Source organism: Leptonotus elevatus, chromosome 2 (assembly GCF_054856555.1).
Source record: "Leptonotus elevatus isolate MCC_2025b chromosome 2, RoL_Lele_1.0, whole genome shotgun sequence".
Taxonomy (NCBI): domain Eukaryota; kingdom Metazoa; phylum Chordata; class Actinopteri; order Syngnathiformes; family Syngnathidae; genus Leptonotus; species Leptonotus elevatus.
In genome coordinates this window covers 34,272,581-34,300,069 of record NC_141240.1, presented here as the reverse complement: position 1 = coordinate 34,300,069, position 27,489 = coordinate 34,272,581, and the positions used below count along the sequence as shown (strand labels likewise).

The window sequence follows — 27,489 nt, the reverse complement described above, 5'->3', positions numbered from 1 at the left end:
TCCCTCTAAACGAGGAGGTTTTTTTTGTTTAATAAATATCTGCCTTGGCCTCAAACTCATATCTCTGCGTCTGAGTTCTAAATCTGTTACGTCGAGATACTGCTTGTATCTCCAAAAACTAGTCAATTGAGGCACTCGTACCTTCAAGCAGCACAGTATGTTAGAATACAGAAACGGCAAAGTATAATTATTTTTGCCACCTCTGATATTTTTTTTACTAAAAAAAAAAATACTCTGAAGAAATCTAGACTTAGAAATCTGATGTATACAGTAGCTCTGCTATTTAATTTGTTCCACCAAGCATGATCAAGACTTGTTGGTTTGTTTATTTAGCACAATAATTTTAAAACTTTTAAAAAAAAATCAGAGCAAATGCAAATTACTCTTCGAGGAGGGAACAAAATTACCTTCTCCAACATTGGAATTTGGAACTGTTTATTTCTTATTTCATTATGGAAAGGTAATGAAGAACGTGTACATCGTTATTTCCCATCACTTCTCGGGTAAACAACTGCCCAGCCAGGTCCAATGGAAATGTACTTTTGTGTTGATGATTGGCTGTTCGAACAGACGTCCCGCCCTCTTTTGCATTTCGGGGGCGTGCTCGTTTACAAACAGTGTACGAGTACGAGTGGCTTTACTGGCTTTGCCTGTTGTTGACGTTCAATCGGCTTAAACACATTTCTAGGCGCTGCAATGTCGCTGAAAATCGCGGCCACGCCGCTGACCCGCAGCCTCTGGAGCGGAGGAAGCCGAAAACAAGTCAACCGCGCCTGCTGCGTCACTTTACGCAGTCACGACGGCACAAAAGAGCGAAGTAGTTGCTCCTCCGGCGAGCCGAGGGGCGACGTGCAGCGGTGCAGCGAGCCCCCCCACGAGCCCCAGGCGGCCGGACAGCGAGCCGAGGAGCCGGCGGGCGCGCCCGGCGTGACTGGCGCGAGGAAGCGGGCATCCACGTCCACTGCCACCGCGGCTCCCCAAGTGGACCAGAAAACCTACTTGTGGGCTCGCTACGCTGACCTAAGACGGCTGGTCCACGGTCAGTAGAATAAAAAAAAAAACGAGTTCACGTTTATCATTTCTCGAAATAACCTTCGTCTTGTTGTTCGTCTCTTGCCACTGAAACCTCTCGCGTGGCGTTTGATTTAGTGTGTTGGAACTTAGACGGGGAAAAATAAAACCTGAACCACCAACAACTTCTGTTTCCAAAACACATGCTAGCAAAAACACGGCCAGTGGAAGCTTATAAGCATTTTTACTCGATGGCCTTTGTTATACTGTATAGCTTATGGTCCTCACTAATAGTAAAATATTGCACCGCACTAGTAAACATAATACTAATAGTAATGGTACAATTCTCTACTGGTTAACATCTAGCGCTTCACGTCTACTTCCACTGGTGTGCAGACTGCAGAAATGTCATATATTAACAGTCGTGGAACAAACGTCACCTGGTAGTAGACAAAGTTGTTCTCCTAGTGCATTGAATGTTGAACATTACTATTTTGCATTCGTGTGTAGGTGTTATTCATGCTAATAAAAAATCTTTACTGTAATTGGTTGGATTTTGGATTTTGGAGTACTATAGTCCTCCTCGAAAGTATACTTTCTCGTCATGTGATGACGTACCAGTGCTCTCACTTGAGTACAATTGCCGAGCTTTCCATAAAACTACTAGTGGTGCGACTTCATGTAGCTTGTAAAAGATCATGCGTGACATTACTACACACTAGTAGCGCCATTTTGGCATATTAGATTGACAACGACATTACCAGTGATGCAAAACCGCACGAGTAGACATTTGCATGAGGCGTTAGATGTTAACTAGTCGAATTTTATGCCACCACTTGTACTAGTCAAATTGTACATACATATTATCCAACAGCACTTAAACATGGCCAAGGACAGAAATTTAATGAGTTTTGTATGTAAAATATATAAAATTGTTTATTTTGATTATAAAATAATTCATACTCATTTTTCAAAATAAATACAAAATTGACAAGTGTATATAAAATGTTCTACTAGTAATATCAATTATTTCATTAGATCAATATATAAGGAAAAAAAAGATTTATTTTCGGGGAAGTGGGAAAAAGAGCGAAATGAGTACAATAAATCTTAGCAGCCTCTTGATCATGTACATTTTTGTTGCCTTTTTGACCAATATGATAAAGTCAAATGTGGTGGGTGCGTGTCCAGCCCCCACCCACCCCAAACCAGTATCATATCACTCAGGAGCACTTTGTAACCTCCTCCCATAATCAATTTTCCTGTGTTCCTGTGCAAATACAAGAGCGCAAATGGATGTTGGGCGCCGTCTCTGTGATAAACAAACCCAAATCTAGATGACGCTGATGGGATCTCGTTTTTTCTGGACGTGCCACAGATGAAATCATTTGAGAAGTGCACATTACGCAACTTCCTGACATTTTGCCAGGCTGTCCAAAATTGAAGTCAGCCGGGTCCTCCATTGAGGCCGTTGGTTTCCTATTTCCTTCACAAGTTTTGACATTTTAGCCTGATTAAAACTGTTTATTTTTTCAGTGCGCTGCAGCTTTTCTCCTTGTGTTAGTTCAAGCTTGGCCTTGAAATGATAATAAAACTGAGTGGAAATACAATGATATTGAAATAAACAATTTTTAGTATTTGAATGTGGAGGTAGGCACGTACTTTTTTTTATGGATAATATGGACAAACTGCACATTTCGTTTTTCAATACAGAATTGTATTTTATATAAATATACACTCTATGTTTGATATAGCTTTTATGTGGCATGTATCAATTTGGTGTGTGTTTAAAAAAAAAAAAAAAAATATATATATATATATATATATACATACAGTATATTACCAGCATTATCTCAGTAGAAAATGTTCTGTACTTGTAATATATATATATATATATATATATATATATATATATATATATATATACTTGGGGTGTTAATTGCCTAGTACATTTCGATTCGTATGAAAGATTCATAGGTCACGATTCGATTCGATACTGATTAATCCCGATACGAATCTATAAATTGATTATTGCGAAAAAATAAATATATACACAAATTTCGAAAATACTAATCAGTAAACTTGTACATTTACACTGTAAGATTTGTATGAACATTTATTTTTTTATCTGAAAATTCAGGTTGCAGTCTGTTTCATGTTTGAACAGCACTGAAATCAAATATTAAGGCTTAATTTTCCATTAATATAACATTCTTCCATGCTTAATGTGTAAATCCTAACTAACCCTAAGTAAGAAGTTTTGTTGAATATTCCCATAAAAAATTGATGTTTAAAAATCGATTCGCCGCATATTGAATCGATTTGAGAATTGCACGCTGTAATATCGCGATATATTGCTGATTCAATTTTTTCTAATGCCCCTAATATATATATATATATATATATTCCGATTTTTGGGTGTGCAATTCGATTCAGAATCGATTTTCGATTAAGAAAGATTTTTGATTCAAAATGATTTGATAGACAATAATTTTTGCTTCAATTTATAAATGTTCAAGGAACCGTATTGATCTACTCCAGTCTGACTCGCTAATGCTAATTGATGCTCCACTCGCGGTACTTTTATCACTCAAAAGAACGGCTCCACGCTGCAAAAAAAACAACTTCTATTGTAATAACTTGATCGTGACTTTTTCCTTCTACTCTCTAATGTGGCTACAACTTAACATTGTATCAGACCACATGGAACCACACTGCCCCTAAGTGGCCAAACGGGTATAACATGAACAGCGCACCCAATAAAGCCACACCCAAACAAAGGGAAGACAGTATAAAATAATCACACCCCTAATACTATATATATATATATATATATATATATATATATATATATATATATATATATATATATATATATATATATATATATATATGTATACATATGCATATGCATGCTTCCTCCTGACCTTGTTTCCTTTTCGTGGTCAGAGTTAATTCCACCCGGCGCATGCAAGTCCCTCAACTCGTCGGCCATCTACGCCAACAACGAGGTCAGCTTGGCCGAGGTGGACATCTACGGCTTTGACTACGACTACACGCTGGCTCTGTATTCCAATGCGCTCAACACCATGATTTACAACAAGGCCAGGGAGTTCCTCATCGAGAACTTCAAGGTTTGTGCCACTTTGGAGACGGAATTTTAGATAAGCCATCTCGCCTGAATTTTGTCCTCCCGCTCCGCAGTACCCCGATGGAATCCTCAAGTACGATTACATTCCCAACTTTGCAGCTCGGGGGCTTCACTACGATATCCAAAAGGTAAATGATCGTACAGTTCCCTGAGGCAGAATCTTTAGGTGAAACTGCTTCTCCCCTTTTTAGGGTCTCCTGATGAAGATAGACGCCTTTCATTACATTCAGTCAGGAACAGTATACAGGTGAGGATTTGCTGTTGCTATTGCTAACATTATGCACCACTGATGAAAACGCTGAACTTCTAGAGCAGGCGTCGGCGCAAAGCCACAGAGTTTATCCAGAGGTGTTAGCTGGAACCCGGCCTCAAAAGCTCGATCCAGATGCTTCGGCGAGTGATAAACCTTTACCCGTATTGACTTCAGGTGGTCTAAAAATCATATGGCTAAAGATTTATTGCTCGCCAAAATATCTTCTGAACCAAGATTTGGTTGCTCCGGAGTTCCAGTGCAGCCCTCCAGATAGACTGTCCCTGCGGAAACGCCTGCTCTAAGAGTTCGCTGTTCGTTATCAGTTGTGGGAAGAGCAGGCCTTTTGTTAAGGAGGGCCGTTTTTGTGAAACTTGCTATGGATAGCATAAATTGTATTACGCGTGACAGCCATAATTCTTCGCAAACTGGCACTGAACATAAAAACTTCTTGCCAGGTGGCATTTTGCAATGCCACGGGCAAAGCTGTGACATGCTTAGGAAAGACCAAAGCTGTCAAATGCTGAAGGCCTCATATTTGTCCGAATAATCCCTACAATGAAATAGTACAAAAGAAGTGTACGGTGACTTTTGGGAGAGTTTGTATTTTGGTTTACACTTTTCATCTTTGATTTTAGGGGTCTGAGGCCAGTGCCAGACGAGGAGGTCCTCAAGCTCTACGGGGGAACTTACCACATCCCTCTGCAACTGGATAGCGGCTTCTACGGAAAAGTGAATATACGTTTTGTACTACAGCGGCACCTTGAGAGACCAGTGACCCGCCTTGCTCGTTTTTGAAATACAAGTCCTGGTTAAGATGATTTTTGCTTCGGTTTGTGAGCAGGCAAATGAGTATAGTATGGTGGCTGTGAACTCAGCTCAACTCTTTTCACGACAAGCAGCAGTTTGGCAGACAGTTCTTCTTAAAAACAAAAATGGCTTCAAGCTGTTTTTTTTAATTACTACTTCCAATTGACTCCCACTCTAAAACTAAACATAAAAACAAAGAATTACAACATTGTGTGATTCAAACAACCACCTAACTGCGGCAGTTTAGCTTAATGCTAACAAACAATGCAAAACACAATAGACGAGCTGCCAAATAGCATCCGTTTTATGGTTATGGTTATTTCAACACAAACAGTGAAGTAACATGTAAAAATAATAATAATTTTATTTATAGAACATATACTTATCGTCTGTGAAGAACTACTAATATATTACTGCATCTTACGGAGGAGTTTTGACCAGCTCCAATTTTCTTATACTGCCCCCAGTGGCCAAGGCATGTATTGTAAAACAAAACAAAAAATCAATAGAAGCCTAAAAATGTGACAAAAAATATGAAAACTGTTTCCTTACATTTTATTAATCATACCATTACTGTTTGTTTTGTACAGTATAAAGTACAATTTTACAGAGCGCTATTTTTAAAATTAGTTTTTTGGGGGGAGGCTGGAACAGATTATTAGCATTTCCATTTATGTCAATGTAAAAAGATAATTTGAGATCTAAGTGTTTTTGAGTTACTCTCAAGGAACTGTTTTAAATTAATTTTTAATCCCAAACTCTGATGTCATAAGGATTATATAAATATATTGTTGTATGCTTACGTAAAACGACATGCTTGTGTTTTGTAATCTCGTTTGGGTCTTTGTCATCATCGAGCATGAAGAATATCGAGATTGTTTTTATTTTTAAGAAAATAATGAGATTTTACATCGGATTAAACCCTCTCTGGCATCACAAAGCTTTGTTTATCCCAGTTGCTCATTAGAGGAAGCTCACGCTGATGTTTGGAATGCCAAAACGCTTTCGAGCTTCATCTTCTAATCCCTTCACGCACTCCATGCCATGCCATGCCATGATGAACGTTGAAATGATATTAAATGAATTAATCAAATCTGTCTGCAAATGTTGAGAGCTTTTCCTAAATGTTGTACTTTGCAACAGGGCCCGAAGGTGAAACAGTTCATGGACATCTTCTCCATCCCTGAGATGACCCTCTTGGCTGTGGCAAATGATTTCTTCATCACCAACAACATTGATTACGATCCAGTTCACCTCTCCAAAGATGTCTCAGTAAGTATGACCGTTAATATTCCAATTTACTAGAGTGTAAAATCTATGAAAACCTGTTGTCATTTGACAACAAATATCAAACAAAATGTATGTTTGCTTTTAGCTCGATCAATAGCAGATGTTTAGTAAAAAAAAACAAAAAACGTTATTGATCTGAAAGTACGTACATCTGATCCAAGATGCTCATGGGAGATGGGGTGAAAGGTCGTATAGATGAGTTTGTCAGTGCACTTTGAAAGCCGTTTTCTAAGGTTTGTTCTTGTTGCTACTCAATAATCATTGAGCAGACCTTTTCTTTTCTTCTTTGAATAACGTGATAAGAGCTTCTTAGATCCATATTCATTTCCACTGTTGTCGCAATTATGTAATATTTAGCCTAAAGTATCCCACAAATGGTGAGTCAATCCCTCACATACAGTATTTGTAAATATTTTCTTTTTATGGAACAACACTGAAGAAATTACATTTTACTCAAATGTAAGTCAGTGTACAGTGTGTACTTCCTTTTAAATTTACTGTGCTCTCAAAAAAAAAAAATGTTGAAACTGCCCATATTGAAGGCAATGGTTTACTATCAACAAACATTTGAAGAAAAGCAGGTAGACATTTTTAACTTTGAAAACATTCTGTCACCTGGAGTGCAGAAGACGTAAATATACAATATACAGTACTGTATACATGTATAGTTTATGATACAGCCTTCAACCTTTTTATATTCAGTTGATCTTCTTCTCTTTTTTTTCTTTTGGGGGGAGCTTGGGTTGATTAGTGGCATTTCAATTAATTCATTGTGGAAAGCGGATTTGCGATACAAGAATTTTGAGTTAATGAATTAGAATGTTATCTGAAGGCATCACTGTACCTCCTCATTGGTTGGCGTTGTAGCTTGAGCTGCTTGCCACGCTCATGTTTGTAGGCCTTCGACTCCTACTGAGAGCTGTAGAGAAACAGTGCTTTGTTATTCCTCAGCTGGAAGCACACGAGTGAAACAACCTGGTTGAGCAAAGAATAATAACTCTCGGCCTCGGCTGACAATGTTTTAAACTTGCAGGGAAACGCCGCTAAGGCCGGGTGTAGACACATCAAGACATTTGGGCCGAATCTTATTGCAGTGTTTCCCACAGATTTGAAATATACTTGGGTGGGTGGGTTATTAGAGTTATGGTTTGGGGGGTGTTAAAAATGTTTGGGCCATTTTTCACTTCATATCGTGCATTCTAGTGAATTTTCAGACTAAAAATAACACATTACTCAGTGAACCCATATTTTTTGCACTTATTTTGTATTAAAATAAAAAAAAACAAAAAAACAATATGAATAAAGTAAGGCTGTCATATCTAACATTATATCCGGTATATCCGGTGGTGACACGTTTTTTATTAATATATATTTTTTTATTACAATTTTTTTTTTGCAAACTTCTTGGGTGGTGGCCAGTTTACTTGGGTGGCCCGCCCAAGTATTAACATGGTGTGGGAAACACTGTATCGTGTACCAGGCCGAGGTGTATGCCGCTTTTTCAAAGCTTTACAAGCAGCGAGCCACTTAGAGAATATTTTTCCCTTTGTGACTTTCAGGAAGCGATCGGCATGGTCCACCTCAAAGGCTTCATGTACAAGTGGATCATGCAAGACCTTGGTAAGATTTTCAAATCGGGACAAGGCAGAATTTGTGTGCGAGTTGTCTTCTTTGCGTCTAGACAAGTTCATTATGAGAGGCGAAGAGACGGACGCCGTCTTGCACCGACTTGTCGGTCATGGAAAGAAACTTTTCCTCATCACCAACAGTCCCTTCAGCTTTGTGTAAGTGTTGTTGCGGCCGGCAAGGTTTTGGGCTTGCGGGTATTTGAAGTGCTGCGCTCACTTTTTGTGTGTAGGGATAAAGGCATGACGCACATGGTGGGCAAAGAGTGGAGAGACTTCTTTGACGTCATCATCGTGCAGGCGGACAAGCCGCACTTCTTCACCGACTGCGTCAAGTATGTACCGACGTGTCTTGAGGATTTTTTTTTGTGCGCTTTCAATTATTTTAGCTACATTTAGGGCTGTGCAATTAATCAAAATTCAATTACAATTTCAATTATTACACTCCACAATTGCAAAATCGGTATAATCATAAACAAAAATAAAATATTATGAATACTAATTATGAGTTGTTTAAATGTTATATATTTGCACCTTTTATTTTATTTTAAAATAACAAATTTAATAAATATTGTTTGGTCCAAAAGGAACTTGTGCAATTATAGTGTTTCAATTTTTTTACATGTTTAAACATTTTCTTAATTTGTAGCAAAAACAAATGATTGTCCTAATCGTGATTTCAGTTATTACCAAATGAATCGTGATTAATATTTTCTTCATAATCGAGCAGCCCTAGCTACATCCATCTATAAAATAAATAATTCAGAATAAATGTTATGTTAGAAAATTCGATTAAAGCAGAACTTCTTTTTTTTTTTTTTTTTTTATCTATCTAGCTTTATTTCTAGACAACTAAATAAAGTTTGCTGCTATATACTATGTGAAATTAAGAAGCAAAAAATGTTGATTCCAGAAAAACAAAAAACAATGGTTCATTCATTATGTTGTCACATTTTTATTGTCTAATAAAACCCTTGCTTCAGTTCAATGGCATTAACCTGCAAAAAATAAAATTGCTACTCAAAGTTATAAAGTTGCTCCTCAAATGAAGCCATTGATTTGCAAGACTGATCCTCAAAAAAAATAATAATAATAATTTGAGCCTTGGATCTCTTTCCAAGTATAGAAGGTTAGCGTTAATGTTGAAAGTGTGCATTGCAGACCTTTCCGGCGTCTGGATGGAAACGGGGACCTTCGTTGGGAAAAGATCAGCAGTTTAGACAAAGGCCACATCTACAAACAGGTCAGTGCTCGACATTGTACAAACAACACGTGGGAGGCCGTCATCAGCCGAGGCGGCGTTTCCGCATCCATCACAAACTCACTGGCATGTGCGTGTTTGTCTTGTGTGGCAGGGAAACCTGTTTGACTTTCTCAGGTTGACGGGCTGGCGAGGATCGAAGGTGCTTTACTTTGGAGACCATCTTTATAGCGACTTGGCTGTGAGTGTCAAAGGCTGACGGCCATCTTGAGGTGGCTTCATGTCGTTGTCGCCTTCTGCTCTATTCGCTTCTTAATTGTCATCATCACTAAGTGCATGTTCAGCGAGTACTGTTTGTCTTTCACATTAGAAAAATCACCACCAAACCAAAATGGGGATTTTTGTTTTTCAGTACTCACCCGTATCAAGTAACCAAAACCACCAATACATTTGATACATAGAATTTATATTAAACCATTGACAGATTTTTTTTTAAAGAAAAACCTTTTGTTTATTTCTGACAAAAGTCAGAAAAGTCACTTTGCAATGCAGAATTTAAGTCAAAAAAGAAAACAATTCAATCCCGTTTAGGATTCATTTGTAATAAATTAACAAAAGTGCAAAATAAAATTGACTACTACCTGAGTTTTAGTCTTTGTTTAAAATAAATTGAATTGCAAAATAATACAGATTCAACTGTTAACTGTTTTCAGCACAAAATACAGTTTGGTGATACTGTTGAAAAATGTATCTCAATGTGGTTTCATATTAGCCGGTATTTGTGAATATTGATATTTTTTATACCTGTTCAAAATAAAGAGGAAAAAGATTATAGACAAAATGAAATACAACCATCCAAAGGAAAAATACCGTTTATATTAGAAAATAAAATAGATACATACAAATACAAAAAAGTAACAGATGAATGTAGCACAATATGATAGACACAAGTAAGCAAAATCTTTAAATGTTGCCTGTATTACATTCAACAGGAAGAATAGACCTAATTAATGAGCTGAATAATGAGAGAACATTCTATTTTTCTCAATTGATGAAAGCAGGTAAATGTGTAAAGTAAGTATATGCATGAAAAACATAATGGAGGAGGTCATCAGACCACCCAAATTGAGTTAGCAAATAGATGTACAGTGGTATTTCGGAGTTTGAACATAATTCGTTCCTGCGAAGGGTTCAAAGTCCGAATTGTTCAACCTCCGCAACATTTTTTCCCATAGGAAATAATGTAAATGCAATTAATCCGTTAATTACCAAAAACAGAAAATTCCTATTTTGATTTTTACATTTACACCCTGTACAGTATTTAAACAATAAAAAATACCTTACCTTTTTTGGTGTGATGGCATCAGTGGATGATAAATTCTATGTTAATGTTTACTTTAGTTCAGTGCTGAGTGTGTGTATTTTACATTGGGCATATTTGTTAGACTACTTAGCGGTCTTTGCGTGCGTTGTTTAACATCAGGCACGTTGTTGAACAGCTTCGAGAGGGGTCCTGGTGCCAGTATCTACGGAAGTAGTCACGGTAGTTACAACGGCGCGTTAATCTCCTTCCTTTTTAAAATTGTCGTCTCAACTACCGCATTCGGCTTCGCTCGGCTACCCGTTTTCAAGGTACGTTCGGCTTCGCTTGCTTTGCTTGGGTGTTCGAACTCCGAAACTGAGTTCAAACTCTGAGGCATTTTGTACTCCGATTTTTTGGGTTGAAGTCCGAATAGTACGAGTTCCGAGACGTTCAAACTCCGAGGTTCCACTATACATTTAGGTAGCAACACTATTAATGCACTATAAGTTTTAATATAAACATACATTGCAGAAATGGCATCTTTCTGTTTGAGAGAATTGATTTTGATGCGCATAGAAAAACATTCTGATAATAGAACGGCCACAAATGACTAGTATAGAGGACTTGTATCGGCAGCCTACATAAGAACTTGATACCTTGAAACAAGATACCTGGAATCAGCTTACTAAAACAAAAATATCACAAAAAGATATTGAAATACTGATAATGTTTTTAAAGATGTCCCAAGATTTTTGTCTATGTGGCAAACTTGAAGATGTCATTAACACGCAAAGGCAAAGATTCACCACTAGGTGGCCGTGCTTGTTGCACAATGTTGTAACTGTGGTGCAAATTTTGGTTGCCACATTTCAGGTTTTCATTTGTGCAAACTCGGAGTGATGTAGAGCAGATGTTCATTCTACTGTGCCAAAGTCATCTTTCTTGCCGGCAGGACCTGACGCTACGACACGGTTGGCGCACTGGCGCCATCGTACCCGAACTGGAGCACGAAACCAAAGTGGTGAGCACGGACCGCTACACTGTCAGCCTCACTTGGCTGCAAGCCCTCACCGGCCTGATGGAACGGTTGCAGGTGAGACTTTCACGTCCAACGCAAAGCCGATATACTCGGCTATTGTCCTGACACTTTTGTGATTCCGCAGACGCACCGTGACCCGGACTCCAAACAGGTGCTTGACGAGTGGCAGAAGGAGAGAGAAGAACTCAGGTGGGTGACTTGACGCCCTTCAAGCAGCTCGTTCAACGTCGTCGCATTCACTTCGGTTACTATCCTCCTTGAGTTATGAGTTTCATTCATTCCATGACCATGCTCGTGACTCAAATCATGTTTCACCATTGAAATGAATGGGGAAAAAAAACATTCATCAGTTCCAGCCCCACAAAACACAAAACAAAACAAAATATTTATTTATTTTTGTAAGAAAAAAATGGCTCTAGTACAGTATTGTACTTTATAAAAACATGTAGAAATAACATAAATAAACTGAATATTTAAAATGTATTCAGTGGACATTGTGCTGTTCCTTCTGGTAGGCACGCCTTGGCCACCAGGGGGCAGTGGATATATGTTGATGGAATGTACAGGCTAAATAATAGACAAAATAAATAAATTAGGGGTGTCAGGCGAGTAAAATTCGTATGACTTCAAAAGTTAACTCATTATTAATCTCAAATTATATATATGTTCTAAACGTACAATAAAATATATTTTTTTCATACTCTTGTTAACATACAAGTGGGGAAAATGTGAAACTAATAGAAATATGGCTGACTCTTATAGTCATTGATACAGTAATTTCATAATAATTCATAAAATTGAGTAAAAATTCAAAAGATGTACGGTAAAAAACGAGTGTGATATTGATTTCATATTTTTCTGCCACTAGATGGCATAATTGCAGTTGTCAGACGGTGACAGCTCAATGCATTTTTCTTTTCATATGAAGAGCTACCTAATCTTTAACATGAAGTAACTTGTGAAAATTAGTACATATTTAAAAACTGTAAAATACAACGTGACCCCAGCCTCCACAAGTATATGCATTATTTATTATTAAATTTATTACTGCTAAATTTTCACGTGGACGCGTCTGCTGCGTTGCGACTGGAATTGCCCCAGTACATACTTTCCAAGTAAGGGCCGGTCATTAATTGCACGTTAAAACATTTTTGGGCATTAAAGGAATGGAACTAAATTTTACGCACTAATTTTGACAGCCGTGCTCCGAATGATTGGCACCTGATCGTGATTGGCCGATTTCCGTGGACAAGTACGTGATCGGCTTGCGTCAATCAATGTCAATCCGTTCATTGCCGATCACATTGCAACCAACCAGAGACCAGCCGGTGTACAGTTGAACTTAACACTGCACGGGCGTGTTTGCCAAACAAACACGCACGCATCGGCTTTTTCCTGATTTTCTGACCTGTTGCAGTAACTGAATCGTAATACATGTTTAAACAAAAACACACAACTGACACACATTCTGCTTAATCAATCACGTGACGTTTTTTTTTTTTCCCAGGGTGATGACGAAGAACTTGTTCAACCCTCAGTTCGGCAGCATCTTCCGAACGTGCCACAACCCCACGTACTTCTCCCGCCGGCTGTCTCGCTTCTCCGACCTCTACATGGCCTCCCTCAGCTGCCTTCTCAACTACGACCACTCGCACACCTTCTACCCGCGCCGCACCCCTCTGCAGCACGAGGCGCCGCTGTGGATGGACCAGCTCTGCACCGGATGCATGAAAACGCCTTTTCTGGAGGAGATGGCTCAAATTCGTTGAGCGCAAGGATTTGATCGCCTTCGACGACGCCGACATGTTTGAGTGCGGGTAGGCGGCACAAAATTGTACATAGTGACCAGTTTAGCCAAAGAAGTAGATTCAAAATGGGCTGCAGAAAGGAAAATGCTTGAGCAGCTTAAAAACAAAAACAAAAACAAAACAACGAAACACGCACAATTAGCTTTTCCTGTTTAGGTGTGACAATGAACTCGTGTACGCATGTGCAGTTCACTTTTTCACCTCAAGCAGGCGCCGTTTACATCTAGTTTGTTTTTGTAATTTTTACATGAAGGAAACCAAATGGGGGAAATTACGAAGAGCATGACGACCACACTTGAAAGAAAAAAAATTGGAAGGCTGAGGTACGAGTGCCTTGACTTGCGAGTTTTACGTGCTGCCACGTGGCCAACTTATTTTTAGATATGTATATTTTTTGCCTTCATATACTAGCAAAATGACATGAGCTCCTCTGTTAGGAGGCGCCAGCAAACTTCATAACATGCGGCCATCATCCAGTCATGTTGATTTGCTTGCAGTGGAAGGACAATATCGGTTGTTCAACGGATTCATTGCATTTCCATTCATAAATGATAAATGAGCGAGTTTGCGGAATGAATTAAACTCGTATCTCAAGGCACAGCGTAAGAGTGTAAAATTGTAAGCTTACAAGAGCAGTTGTCTTTTTTCTCATAGTGCAACTTTTTAGTGTGGCCTTGATAGTTGTTTGTAGAACGTAAACATAATATTTGTGGATTTTGTGTGTCAAGCAGCCAGATTGGTTTGTTCAAAATCCGAATGTCTCTTTATCACGAAGTCCAATCGTTGTGTGTTGTAACGTAATGCTGGCATTGCTTCAGTCAGGAAATAGAAAAGCAACGACCGCTATAAACCGCTAAAGAAACAAACAAGTGGATTCGTGTCGACGCCCCACCAAAGACGCCTGCTACGCTTTGAAATCGTCTCAAATTATCAGCATCAGGTGGTTGCTGTTTTCATGTTTACTAACATTGTACGAGTTTTGACGACTGAATTCAGTGGCAATATATCTCATGAATGTACGTTTCAATAAAATGTCGCAACACAAAAAAGATTTCACTGTCAAATGTGTGCATTGATTATTTTAACTTGAATACGGAATGAGGCAAATTTGGACTATTGAAAGCAATGAATATACCTTTAATGTTATTTTTTCACGGCTCACTGCTTTCCTGGGTTTGGTCATGTGACCTTCGCAAACTAAGCCCTGCTTAGGCAGTGTGATGTTTCCTGTCGACTAGGTGGCAAAATGGCCGCCACCTGATATGAAAAAAAAAAAAAGGGGTTGATTTTGCTTAATTCATATTCCTGATCAATACACCTGCTACAGACAGACAGCCGGTTGGTCAACTGCAGGGATTTATGATTAAAAGGTACAAAATCACATTTAAAAACTGTGACGCAATAGTAGGGATGGACTGATTATCGGTGCCGATATTTCCATTTTGACAAATATCTGCATCGGCCGATAACGCTGGTATCTCACTGAGCGGTGAATTCTTGCGAATTTAGAGATTTAATCAGGATTTGTAAGATGTTCACAAACAGTTTTTACTTGCCGCAACGACATTTCGAACATATTCAGACAATTTTTCACTGTCTGCAAAGATCTTCTGAAACCTTTTTATAAACCTTGACGAAAACCCCAAATTAGCTACATTCGCATACATTTGTCTCTCAGTGGAATACAGGGAGCTTTTCATTTATGGATTTATTTAATTTTCCCCTTTATAAAAATGATGCAGACACTGGGAATTCCCTACACTTTTGTTGATGAAAAATTCAAATAATTAAAAAAACAATTATGTTGACATTTTAGAAAACTTTTTTTTATAGTAGAAAACTTTAGTGAACTACTTACTTGCTTAGTTTTTAATTTAGCTTAACACATGATGATGACTCTGGAGGCTCCCTGCAGTTTTTGTTATAATTTTTAAACAAGGCTTGTCAATTCTTTACATTTTAAAGAAATTTTTTTTACGCTGCTATTATTGTACGGCAAATGAATATCGGCTTGAAATATCGGTTAGCGGTCTCCTTGACTACTAATAATCGGTATTGGTAATCGGCCTTGAAAAACCCATATCGGTTTATCACTTTGCAATACATGGTATTCGACCCAGCACGCCTTTGGTGGGGCAAACAGCCAGCGAGACAATGCAAGCAAATGCTGAGGAGCGCTCGTGTTGCTTACTACAAGTTATTTTGATTCATTCATTTTGTTCATTCATTTTGGATTTTCACAAACCGCTTCACAATGGTGCACACGTGTGACGTTCACGGGTGCAAAATTGGGCGAACAAAGATGTGAAATGAAACTTCTAGATAGTATTCACTTGCCGTCATTTGGCCCACATTGTGTGCCGGTGTACACCGGTCCATGAAATGTCGAATGGGAACGACAAAGTGTCCGCAATTACAAAGATACATCAAAAGGATTTCCAACCGACAAAGTCTACCAAAGTGTGTTCTGAACATTTTGATTAAGGTAAGTGTCATTGTAAGAAGGTAAAAATTATTTTACCATAATGCGATCGTGATACGTGAGCCGCTAGCCGTGGCTAGCTCTGGCTAAAAATTGATTCGTGGTCAAGATGTTTGATTTCTCCTTAAGGTCTCTTATTTTCCTTTCCCAGCAGCCCAAAAGTTGAAAATGTTGTTAAAGTGTACGAAAAAAAGTGATGAATCAACAATGTTGTTTTTTGTTGTAACATGCTAGTGCTAGTAGCTAGCGCCTTGGGGGAACTAGCTAACTTGGTTTAAACTTGGTTTCACCTCGAATTCACAAATGATAAATGCACATAGCAACAACAAAAAGCCGAAAGTACAGGAGACGCAAGAATGTCCGCGTTTTGAGAGCCAAGTCATCCTACCTTAGACCATACATTGTCCGGGGAGTATCGGCAAATGTTTGTAATCCAATTGATTCCATTAATCAAATGTTTCAACGTGTACCGCTGCAAAAAATGTTGAGCTCAATCTTCCGCATACATCTTGCTTACACAAGTAACGTCATCAATAACAAAAGAGCATTCGGTGTAAAGACCATAGAAACAAAGTTGACCCAACATGAGGGGCGGACTCGCGATCCCGTGACGTCAGTGAATGCTATGTATATAAAATATCACACCATGCTCTGTGTATCGAAAAGAGAAAGTACATTAGTGCAGATAACTGTTCTGTTTGCTTTGCGCTGTTTGTAACAAATTTAGTTTCTGCTTCAAGTTTAGGTTTGGGTGTAATTCCACGCGACGTGTACTCCGGGGCGCTTTTTGTTCTCATACCTGATTGGTCGTGTGGTTGCTAAGCAGCGCAGCATCCCTCGCCGCTCCACTCCGCACAACAAAACTCCTTCACTTCAGCATCCGCCTGCAAAGCAGACAGCCGCAAAGGTAACGTTCTCTGCATGCTGCTCTACGTCATGTCACGCTTACTCTGCTCGCTTTTGCTTTTGCTCACAAAGCATATTAGCGGAAATTGGTGCGCAGCGCTGGAATCTTGCTGTCGTTTCGCAGGCAATTTTCCACAAAAGGACTTGGGCGCTTATTAATAATGAATGCAAATCTCTCCGCATGAAGTAACTAATTACTTGCGTGACCTGTTTCTGCCACCAAGAGCTTACATCACTGCTGCGTATTTTTCTGCCCGCTTTTGTTGGCGATGATGCGGTACGAGAACAAGCTCATGCTGACCACATGTGCCGCGTGTGCTTTTGCAGGGGCGCTCCTAGCTTGAATGCTGCTTGTAGTACATATTCACTTGACTATCACTACAGGAGTCGTATCATTGAACAGCAACAGAGGGTCCGTTTCAAAGCACATTGAGTACTTTCACTGTTAATGTTCGACATGCACGTTTCTTGGGATACAAACTGATGTTCAGCCGATTTGCTTTGACTTACAAGCACTGTATGTAACTCAATATAATGCAGCAACAATAACAGTAATGGCAGTAGTCCTTCCTTCCTTCCTTTCCTCAGTCTTTCCTTTGGTCTCTTGAGGTCTCCCTAATTTGTTGGAATTTAGATGTTTCCGGGGTTGGTGAATGATTCTGGTTGGTGACCCGGTGGGTAGTCGGTGCTGGATTAAACTTTTCTTTCTTTTCTTTGATCCTTCCTCGGGTCTCCTGACAACCTCACGACTCCAGCTGGATTCTGAAATATTTAGTTGAGGTGAACGGTTTGGGATTTTTAATAGGTTTTAGGTGAATTAATGTGTACACACTCACACGCACGTGCACATACTCACGCACATACAAAAAAAAAAAGGAGAGAAAAAAAGAGAGAGCAATGATGATGGCATGATTGCTTTGTTTCTGTAGCCGTATGTGGTGCCGGCCTAATCTCCATCACAAGCTCTGACCTACATTTACAATCAAAATCTAATATTTCTTCCCTAATGTGTCTGTTTCACACTAAACAACTGTCAGATAGAGAAAATCATAGGTTCATTGCAAGGCTTTTCTGCTCCGTGACAACGAGGCGCTCTGAATCGGAGAAGGCAGCCCAAAGCCCCCCGTTGGCTGTCCCGACTTTGTTTTTCCTCACTCTCCTGTTTTTCACCAGGGTTAGAAATACAATCGTTTTGGAGTTTTCATTATAGTTAGTTTTTATTCCGTTTTGACTTTTAGGTGTTGTTAGTTTTTAGAGCAGTTTTGTTAATTTTTTATTACCTTTTTATTTTTTACAGTTAAAACATTTGTAGCGTTGGTTGAAATGATGAAAGCTTTACTGGTGGTCTAAAGTTTCCTTTTAATCCCCCCTTTTTTTGGGCTTGTACATAAACCTCTTACATTGTGATAGCTCGAAAATAAAACAAACATGTCGCCGTCAGTCATAAATGTTCACGTTGCCGCCATACAAATAAAGCGCGATTAATTAAACACAGATGTAATCACAACATAAAATTACTACGATATAAGTAAATTTCTTTACATTGTTGCCACTTTCAACTGGGTTAGATATCATTTAACAGTGTAAGTGGTTGTCTGAAGTTTTTTGTTTTTGTTTTTACCTCTTCAAACGTCTCTCGTCTCCACATACACTGTCAATGGGCTCTTAACACAAATACACTACTTCTTGAACTCAATACCACTCCTTCATTTCCTGTCTTTCATGAACGGACAAATTGATTAATCCAGGTGTGTCTGGCCATTGTCGTTGTGGTTAGACACCTAGATTAATCAATTTGTCCAATCGGGAAGTATTGACCGTCTAATACGCTGTTCTCCCTTTTCACATTCCTTCAAAATAAAACTACCACTCAACAGGAAGTTAAAAAATAAGGGTTCCAAGATTGTTGAATAATTGGCAAATGAACCCGTTGTCCTCATACAACTTTATCTTCATTTCAGTATTACACACATCTTAGTTTGTGAGTGTTTCTAGCAGTTATCTTCAAACATGTTTGATGTATTTAGACACATCTCAGAATCACGTTACAAGGTCCTTAAGTAGGGATTTGTTGACATTAAAATTTTGGTCCAGATGTATTGCCAGAATGAAAAGAAGAAATCCATTTTGCAATAGCCTCATGCAATAGGCACAAAAATGATATGGTAGGTTGAATCTGACTCGCTGCCCTCGAGTTTGACACCTGTGCAGTGTGCGCAAGTATCATGTTAGCTTTTCTGTTGTCATGTGGTCGGATCTTTACGTCTTGCTTTGTGTGTGGCGCGGTGTCCATTTGAGGCGACGTGAGCATGATGGTGATGAAGGGCCCTGGAGTCAGCAACTAATTGGCTCTGCCAGTGTGCTGGAGCAGGGCACTTGCGCTGCACTCATTAATCAGATGTCACATCGTGTCAGAAATGACATGACATGAGAAGGGATAAAATAAATAAATAAATAAAAGTAATTTGGGGTTGGATGACATCACGTCTTGAAGAGCTTTTGTGTCAAACAGCCAAATTAATGTTATAGCTTTAATCGCTATAGGGCTTTAAGCGACGGATATTTGAACACAATAGTCGACAGGCAGTGTAACAATACTCACAGGCATATCTTATTCATCCTAAACAAAAAAATTACTAATATTACTGCAACAAACTGCGAAAATGAAGACTGTCTCCGTGTACAGTATATCAGTATATTTTTAGTAGACTGCCCCCAGGTGGCCAAAGTGGTTAGGAAGTGTGGAATCTTATGTGAGCCCTTGGTAGCACTGGTGAAAATTTTAAGTTGCCCACCCATGATTTAGGTTATATTGATTACCCTTTGGCTTAGTTGCCACGAGGATAATGCCAGCGTGACTCCATAATTCGCTGCACTCTTGTGACCTCCAGCAAGCATGTTGCGGTTCGAGAGGTGCACGATTGTGTGACCGGCTGTGGATAGTGCACCATGTGATATGATAAATAAGATAATCAAGATTAATGGTTTTAAAACTGACGCCTGGGGGTCTACAAAGTAATTTATAATAATTTCTTATGTAATGTTATTTAAAATAGTGCATACTTCCATATGTGGATCGACACACCCAAAAGATAAATAAATAAATAAACCGGCCTATCTTACTTTTTTTTTGTCAAAAGTTTATTGACGCGCAACAATCAATAATCGACAACTAATCGATCGTAAGATTAATCAACAACTATTTTGATAATTAATCAATAAATGACTCGGGGACCTTGTTCAACTTAAAATTCTCCAAATTCTCTGAATCCTCTGCTTTTGAATGAAATTTCAGCCTCTGCTCAGTAAATATTCTCTGATTTCTGTCATCCTCCATGAAAGCAGCAAACATCTGCTTTTACTTTGGAAAACAATGATCAACAATTGTTTTTGTTTTTTGTTTTTTTACATGTTATGGACCAAACCTATGCTGAATCAAAATCACTTCGTTTGTGCATTTTCCAAATTGTCAATTTAACTCATTCACTGCCATTGACGGCTATAGACGTCAAAAATTCATTTGAACGATTTCTATTAGTTTAAAATTTTCCCCCAATTTTGTTAACAAGAGTATGAAAACCTAGAATTTTTTTATTGTACATTTACAACAGATTAAAATTTGTGATTAATCGTGAGTTAACTAGTGAAGTCATGCGATTAATTACAATTAAAAATGTTAATCGCCTGTCGCCCCTAATTTTTAATAATCTTTTCTTAACGAATTTATGGCAGTGAATGAGTTCAAATAATTACCTATGTTTGAATAGATTTCCCCCTCAAATTCATGAATTAATCAAAAATAATTAGCAAAACAATTGATAAAATACTGTCGTTAGTGGCACTAATCATAATTATATGAATGTCTCAAGGTTCCTGAATGCCCCTAAATGGTAGCATTTTCCCTCTAAAATTTGAGACAGGACAATTAAACTTGCTGATTATTTTTTCAATTATTCTTTTTGGATATATATACATATATATTTATTTATTTATATTTATTTCTTAATTTTTTTGCTGACAAACTTCTGCTTTATATTGCTGATCACTTATCAGTAATACTGTGTAGTGAAAATGAGTGGAAATGTGAACTTTGCAAGTCAATTTGTGATTGTGTGCCCCTAAATTTTCTACCTGCACCTCAAAAGGCTACTGTGCTCCTAGAACAAAAAAGGTTAGTGTGCAACCCTGTATATTGGAAAAAAAATACTTCTTTATTCTCATGAAATAATACTTTTGATCCCGACTATAGATATTTCATTTGATAAAAAATATGACATTTTTTTCCCTTGAAAAAAAAATGACTTTATTGTCATTAACTATTTTTGGTATTTAAAAAAAAATGGTTCCATAACATTATCTATGTGACTTATTTGTAGAAAATAGTTTACTTTTCAAATTCCTCATATTTCAGGGTCTAGATGGCATATACAAGATGAGAGCTCCTTAGAAAAAATTCCTGCACCTAAAAATTTTGAGAATTTGTTATTTTTACGACCCTATTCTATTACCACTTAGCAGAAGTGTTATTCATAATTTGTCTCCCTGTTGAATTATTCATGATTTGAGGACGTCATGCCGACTGCTGCAAACAGATTAAAGAGCCCAAGTGTGGCTTCTCTTTAAGGCTTTTGGAATGAGTTACCCGGCTTGGAAATGTATTCTCTTTCTCACGCTCCACCTTTGCACCGTCGGCCATTGAGTTGTATCCTTTCCGGTTTTAACCTATACATACAGTGCGTGTTTGATGTTACGCTTATTAACATGCGCGTTTGTGTGATATCACACGACAAATTTGATGAAAAAAGCTTTCAGTAGGCGAAGAGTGCAAAATGTCCAATTCAAATGTACTGTCAAAAATCTAAAATAATTAGGGGCCTTTTGTATTTATAAAACAATCATACATCGTTGCCTTAAAAATGCTGGAGCTAGCAAAATGCTAACTCATAATACAAAACACCAACCAGGCTAATGATTAACAGAGACAACCTTGTTGTCAATGGATATTGGCACATAATCTTTATCCCCTGCAAAGAATGACTAACATTGTAGCTGCGTTGGGAATAGTGGCGACTCTTGCAATTTGATCACTTGAAATTGCATTATGGCCTTGAATTACTCTTTGAGGCAAATATGATCGTTTAGTTGCAACTTGTCATTGACAATATAATAAAGGAATTAGTAAGAAATGGAATGAATGTCATATGGCCACTAAAATGATGCGGGCTCGTAGTTTGAAAAGAATACAGATCATGTTACGTTTGGAATGATTAACAGCATCATGCAGTAACTGTTGCAAATTGCAATACACGTGGGAACAAGTTCTCTGATTAAAATGCAATGAATGACTTGCACTTGGGAAACAGATGGAATTAGAAAAATAGCCCTTTTATTGTAGTTTAGGTAGATAAAGGTGAGGAAAATAATCTGAATTATGTGAATGTCATAGGATTATTTTAAAAAGATATTTCATTTATACAGATCCTTGTAATTACACAATTGACCACTAGGAGCCTCCTGCTTGACCTACACAGACATCTAGAATGCATAAGGCTTTAGTATTAATTCCTTAGCATTTGCTGCCCTTTGGAAGCTTTCAAATTACGGAAAGAATGGTTTATTCATTGCAGGAATGTCTTCTTTATCCACACACACTTCAATTCGTTTCTATATCCACTGGAGAGCGCCATTACCCTGCATCCATCTGTTTGCCTGTTTGTCCATTTACAATGTAGAACACCGAATACATCTATCGGGGATGTCTGACTGTCTCACTTGCAACCTTTTGAATGAAACTAGTTATTTTGGATCATTCATGTTGTCTTCTTGCATTGCAGTTTTTCATTTTTTCTTTCAACATAACTTTTGACTGGTTGCATGTCCTGTACATACTGTATATCTTTAAGTAGTGTAGTCTAGTCAATCTACACCGCAAATTATGTAATGTTAAATTGAGTTGAAATACTAGTGTTAATTATTTTTGAGTTACTGGGTGTTGATTTGGGTGTTATTTGAACACTCATAGTGAAGATAAAGCTCTACGGGTGGTGTTATTTCAGCGAGTCAAACTCATTGACATCCGGGCTCTTTTCTCATTTACCGCGAGTCGTGCGGGAACTCGATTTACAAAAAGAATTTTGCGGCAACAAACATGTACTACATGGCTTACTTTTTAGTGTTGTTGCCCCCCCCAAGCGCTAGGTACTCGGTTCGAGTCCCACTGTCTCCATTTAAGTTGGAAAATACAAACTTGTCAAGAAGTAACTCTAAAACTGTGAGAAATTAACACAAAAAAGGAATGAAAATAACACTTTGTGGTTGAAAGTGACAACAAAACTGTGACTGAAATAAATTAATAAAAGAAAACAATTATTTAAAATTAGGGGTGACAGGCAATTAAAAAAATTGTTTTTAATTATTTGCATGACATCACTAGTTAACTCACGATTAATCACAAATTTTATATCTGTTCAAATGTACAATTAAAAAAATATCTAGGTTTTCATACTCTTGTTAACAAAAGTGGGAAAAAATGTTAAACTAATAGAAATAGTTAGAATGAATTTTTGACGTTTATAGCCGTCAATGGCAGCGAATGAATTAAAAAAAGAAAAGAAAAGATTATTAAAAATTTGGTGCGACAGGCAATAATTTTTTTTCATTGTAATTAATCGCATAACATCACTAGTTAACTCACGATTGATCACAAATTTTATATCTGTTCAAATGTACAATAAAAAAATCTAGGTTTTCATACTCTTGTTAACAAAAGTGGGAAAAAATGTTAAACTAATATAAATAGTTCAAATAAATTTTTGACGTTTATAGCCGTCAATGGCAGTGAATGAGTTAATACCAAAAAAATGAAAGGAAATAACACTTTTAAGTGTTAAAAAATAACAGTGATAATGTGAAAAAATAACACTGATATGTGAAAGTAGATAACACTTTAAAGTGCAAAAAGTACACTTTATGTGTCAAATAATAACACTTATGGGTGTTGTAATTTCACTCTACCAATGAGTTAAATTTACACTTTTGGAAGTGTAAATTTAATTCGGAACTGGTGAGAACTATATCAACTCAGGGAAAGTGTTAAATGTAACACTATGGGAGTTAAATTTACACTTTACTGTGTATGTTTTTATATAACATAATATTAAAGAGTGATATTATTTTTATTCAAAACATAAAAATGCCTGTTGTTCTATTTTGAGAGGCTGTAAAATGAATGGCATGCGCCATTCATAATGGAAATTGAATGGAAGTCATTTCAACAGGCAAACATTATTTGAGATACGCTTGATTTGAGTCACGAGCATGCTCGCAGAATAAATCAAACTTGTAGCTCAATGCAGCACTTTGCTCCAGTAAAGTACTTGCCCGCTGTCTAAAGCGGTCTCTGGAATGAGATGCTGTGAAAGGCAATAGTGTGCACGCGGGCGAGTGTGTTTGTGGTGGTGGTGGTGGTGGTGGTGGTGGGAGGGGGGGGGGGGGGGTGGGGGGGGCGTCTTCAGCAACAAGCCATCTCTTCAACACCGTCATTTTCGGCGCTGGGCCAGAGAACTAAATACAGAGTTTGTCCACACGATGTGAAAATGGGGTAATTTCCACACACAAATTAGTAAGCAGCACTCGACATGACCATTGATGATCCTAAAGTCATAAATATAGTTGTTTAAAAAAAAACTAATTACACAGAGGAAAGCAAAAGGTGAGTGAAGGCCTGCTTCCTTTCTACTGACTTCAAAGCACAATTGCCCTTTGAATGCTTGCACGCTTCAGCCTTTCCTCTGCAAACTCTCCAAATATCCGCTTGTGTGTGCGCTCTTGTTCACTCAAGTATCTGGAAAATATTTAGAAAGTATACAGCCGCAATAGGCAGTGCGTTCATTGCCATGCAGGATAAATATTGAGGGAGAAAAGGAGCCTTCCTAAAGCGGCTCTTTGCGTGCGTTTCACCTTTTTACAATTCAGCTCTTTGGTTCGTGCAGACCAGTGACAATTTTCTTTTTTTAGGTCGATACAGATTCTGTTAACCGAAACCGAAAATGAATTTTAAAAACTTATTTTTTGAGTCCCTTAACGCTCACAACAATACATATACAGAGCAGCTGACAGTTTTACATTACTTGTTTGTTTAACTTACATCAGAGATTAAAAAAAATGGGCCAAAATTGAAAAATTACACAGACCCTCATTCATCATTTTAGTAATAGGCCTATTCTTAGAAAAAAAAATATTAACAATGTTTACTGTACAGTCAATGTCTGAAGTAACATATATTTTTTTTATTCATTGTTACGAAGGTACATGCAGAAATGAACTAGTCTTACATTTGTCCATTCAAATCTTTGAAGCGTTTCCTTTGTGGTTGCGTCTGGGGAAATAAATGTCTAAAATTAATCCTCTACGCAACAGCGATTGCACTGCTCAGGGGCTCGCGGGTACTATAGCCCCACCAGAAATCGATGTAGCTTCAGTTAAATACCGCCAGCATTATTTGATAGTCTTACTCGACAAAGTGCAATTTCTGCAGAAATTGCGTGGGAATGATGAATGCTAAGATTTGAAAGTAAATTGAAAGATAAATTATGTGAAAATTATTATTTTTTATTTGTAGTTAAATGACAAATTAATAAAAACAAAACTTGAACTGCAATCTGTCTAAGGTGGGATATAATCATTTCAGTGAAATTATAATCCATTTCCTGATCTGATAGTCAGTTGGTATTGAACTAAACTCAAATGTGGTCCACGTGGGGTTTGAACACACACATGACATTACCGAATGAACAATAATGAGCTCTTTAAAAAAATAAAATAAAATAAATAAATAAATAAAAAATAAAATAAAAAATAAAGAAATGAAAAAATAAAAAGATTAGAACCACTTATGTTGTAGTATAGGGCAGTACAACAACAAATGCAACTTAGCAACATCTGCCATCTAGTGGTGAAGGGTGATATTACAACTTAAAGCCAGCCTGCAAATAGTGATAACCTGTGTCTAACATATGTCCATTGAAATGCATTTGATATTTTTTGTAAACTCCCAAACTCTAATCTCCGCCCCCCACCCCAAAAAAAGAGGAAAAAAAATTGAGCCACTAGTTTCCCCATATTTGATCTAGTGAGACAATGACATGCTGTTGCAGTTAGTTATCACTTCTCATTTTTACAACAATGGCAGATGAGCAGGTTAGTGCAGCACAACTTCCTGAACATGATATTGATTTACAGAAAAGAAAAAGTGTTGGCTACTTTTCAGTGTTTACATGACTGTGGAGTGGACACACGTCATGACAGGAAACTGTTTCCCAATTGTTTTTTTTTTTTTTTTTTAAACATATGCTAGTGTTTCATTTCTAATTCAAATTCAAATATCCGCCCACCACTGAGTGTGTGTGGGGTGGGGGCAGGAGGGGGGGGGGGGGGTGCCATGCTATTACACTTTTGGTTCCCAGGAGACTAGCAGTGTCAGCACCCCCAGCCCATGTAATGCCCCTCATCCTCTTTTCCCTCCCTGTTTGTGAAGAAGGCGTGTAGCTAAAAGCAAGGAAGAGGCAGCGAGTGCACGTTTGGCCCAGCTGGGGTGGGGGTGGGGGTGGGTGGGGTTTGAGTGGACGCAAACACGCGCACGCGCCCCGTCAGAGTCGTGAACCGAGTCCATTCAGTTCTCGTTGGACTCGCCAGGCACTCGCCGTCGTGTGTCAGCAGGTATGCCGCAACGGAAGAGGAGTTTCACTTTCGGAGCTTATGGAGGGTAAGAGCAGGACTCTCGCGTTTCGTCTCGTGAAGCTCGTGATGATAGAACGTGTTTTTGGGTTTTTGGTGGGCTCGGACTGACTCGGGGTTTTGATGACTTAGCACATTCTCGCGCTTGCGCGTGCGTGTGCGCCTGCACGTTTGGATTGGCATCATGTTGATCACTGCAGCGTTCTCCTCACTGGTGCTTAGACGAATGAACGGGACCGCACCTGATTGAGAGGCATATTGTCAACTTCAGCTTTAAACTTTATGTGCTTGCTTGCACAGTGCCAGAACTTTTACTATAGCCTATTATTTCTTTTTTATTATTATTATTATTTTACAGAAAGTGAACAGGTGCACTCAACAGCCTTATTTTCAGTCGTGGAGTTTAATGGCTCTGACCAGCCTTCAAACACAGTAAAAATTTGATTGTTAAAATTTCAGGGTTAAATTTTGGGGAGTTGAACTCTCGAAGTGTAATTTTAACATTCATTTTAACACCTACTCCGGTGTCCAGAGTAGGTGTTATTTTGTTGTTGATGGCCTAAGTGTTAGATTAACTCTGCAGAGATGTAATTAAGCTCCGCCTTTGCACCTGCACTCCTCCAGTTTGAGAGAGAGCGCCATTTTCCTCACTCCTCGCTGGAAAGCGCTGACATTCAAACAAAAGGAGTTTGGGCACATAAAGTCATTTTCACTCACACAAGAAGAGTGCACAGCAAAAAACTGAAACTTTTCAATTTCCAACTCTGGCCATGTTAATTTAACACATTCATTAGTTAATATTAACATTTCTAGTGTTAATGAAAGCAACTTGTTTTCAGTGTTAAAAAATACAACAAGAGATGGTGTAATATTTTAAC

At 38.1% G+C, this 27,489-nt stretch overlaps 2 protein-coding genes across 5 annotated transcripts in view; both read left to right on the top strand.

Moving 5' to 3' along the window:
• Window positions 1-609: 609 nt before the first annotated feature.
• nt5dc2 (5'-nucleotidase domain containing 2) lies at window positions 610-14,539 on the top strand. Its single transcript, XM_086066900.1, has 14 exons — window positions 610-1,039; window positions 3,961-4,145; window positions 4,216-4,290; window positions 4,354-4,409; window positions 5,051-5,144; window positions 6,366-6,494; window positions 8,072-8,132; window positions 8,194-8,296; window positions 8,371-8,472; window positions 9,299-9,380; window positions 9,493-9,579; window positions 11,594-11,734; window positions 11,805-11,869; window positions 13,188-14,539. Exons 1-14 carry the CDS (start codon window positions 697-699, stop codon window positions 13,447-13,449), a joined length of 1,785 nt encoding a protein of 594 aa, XP_085923026.1. The 5' UTR covers window positions 610-696; the 3' UTR covers window positions 13,450-14,539.
• A 2,308-nt stretch (window positions 14,540-16,847) lies between these two features.
• rap1gapa (RAP1 GTPase activating protein a) overlaps window positions 16,848-27,489 on the top strand; it is a 76,071-nt gene continuing 65,429 nt past the window's right edge. For 2 of the 4 annotated variants that reach the window (XM_086066899.1, XM_086066898.1), the window contains exon 1: window positions 16,848-16,877. Coding sequence is in view for 2 of the 4 variants with exons in the window: in XM_086066889.1 (XP_085923015.1) it covers window positions 26,596-26,639 (44 nt within the window). In the remaining 2 variants the exon portion in view is untranslated. Of the gene's footprint in view, window positions 16,878-26,509; window positions 26,640-27,489 lie in introns of those variants that run through there. The other 2 variants (XM_086066889.1, XM_086066886.1) reach the window with 1 other exon arrangement.

Coding starts and splice junctions, on each gene's coding strand:
- nt5dc2 (XM_086066900.1), top strand. CDS start 697: ATGTCGCTGAAAATCGCGGCCACGCCGCTGACCCGCAGCCTCTGGAGC. Junction 8,297..8,370: donor AACAGTCCCTTCAGCTTTGT/GTAAGTGTTGTT, acceptor TTTTGTGTGTAG/GGATAAAGGCATGACGCACA. Junction 8,473..9,298: donor TTCTTCACCGACTGCGTCAA/GTATGTACCGAC, acceptor TGTGCATTGCAG/ACCTTTCCGGCGTCTGGATG.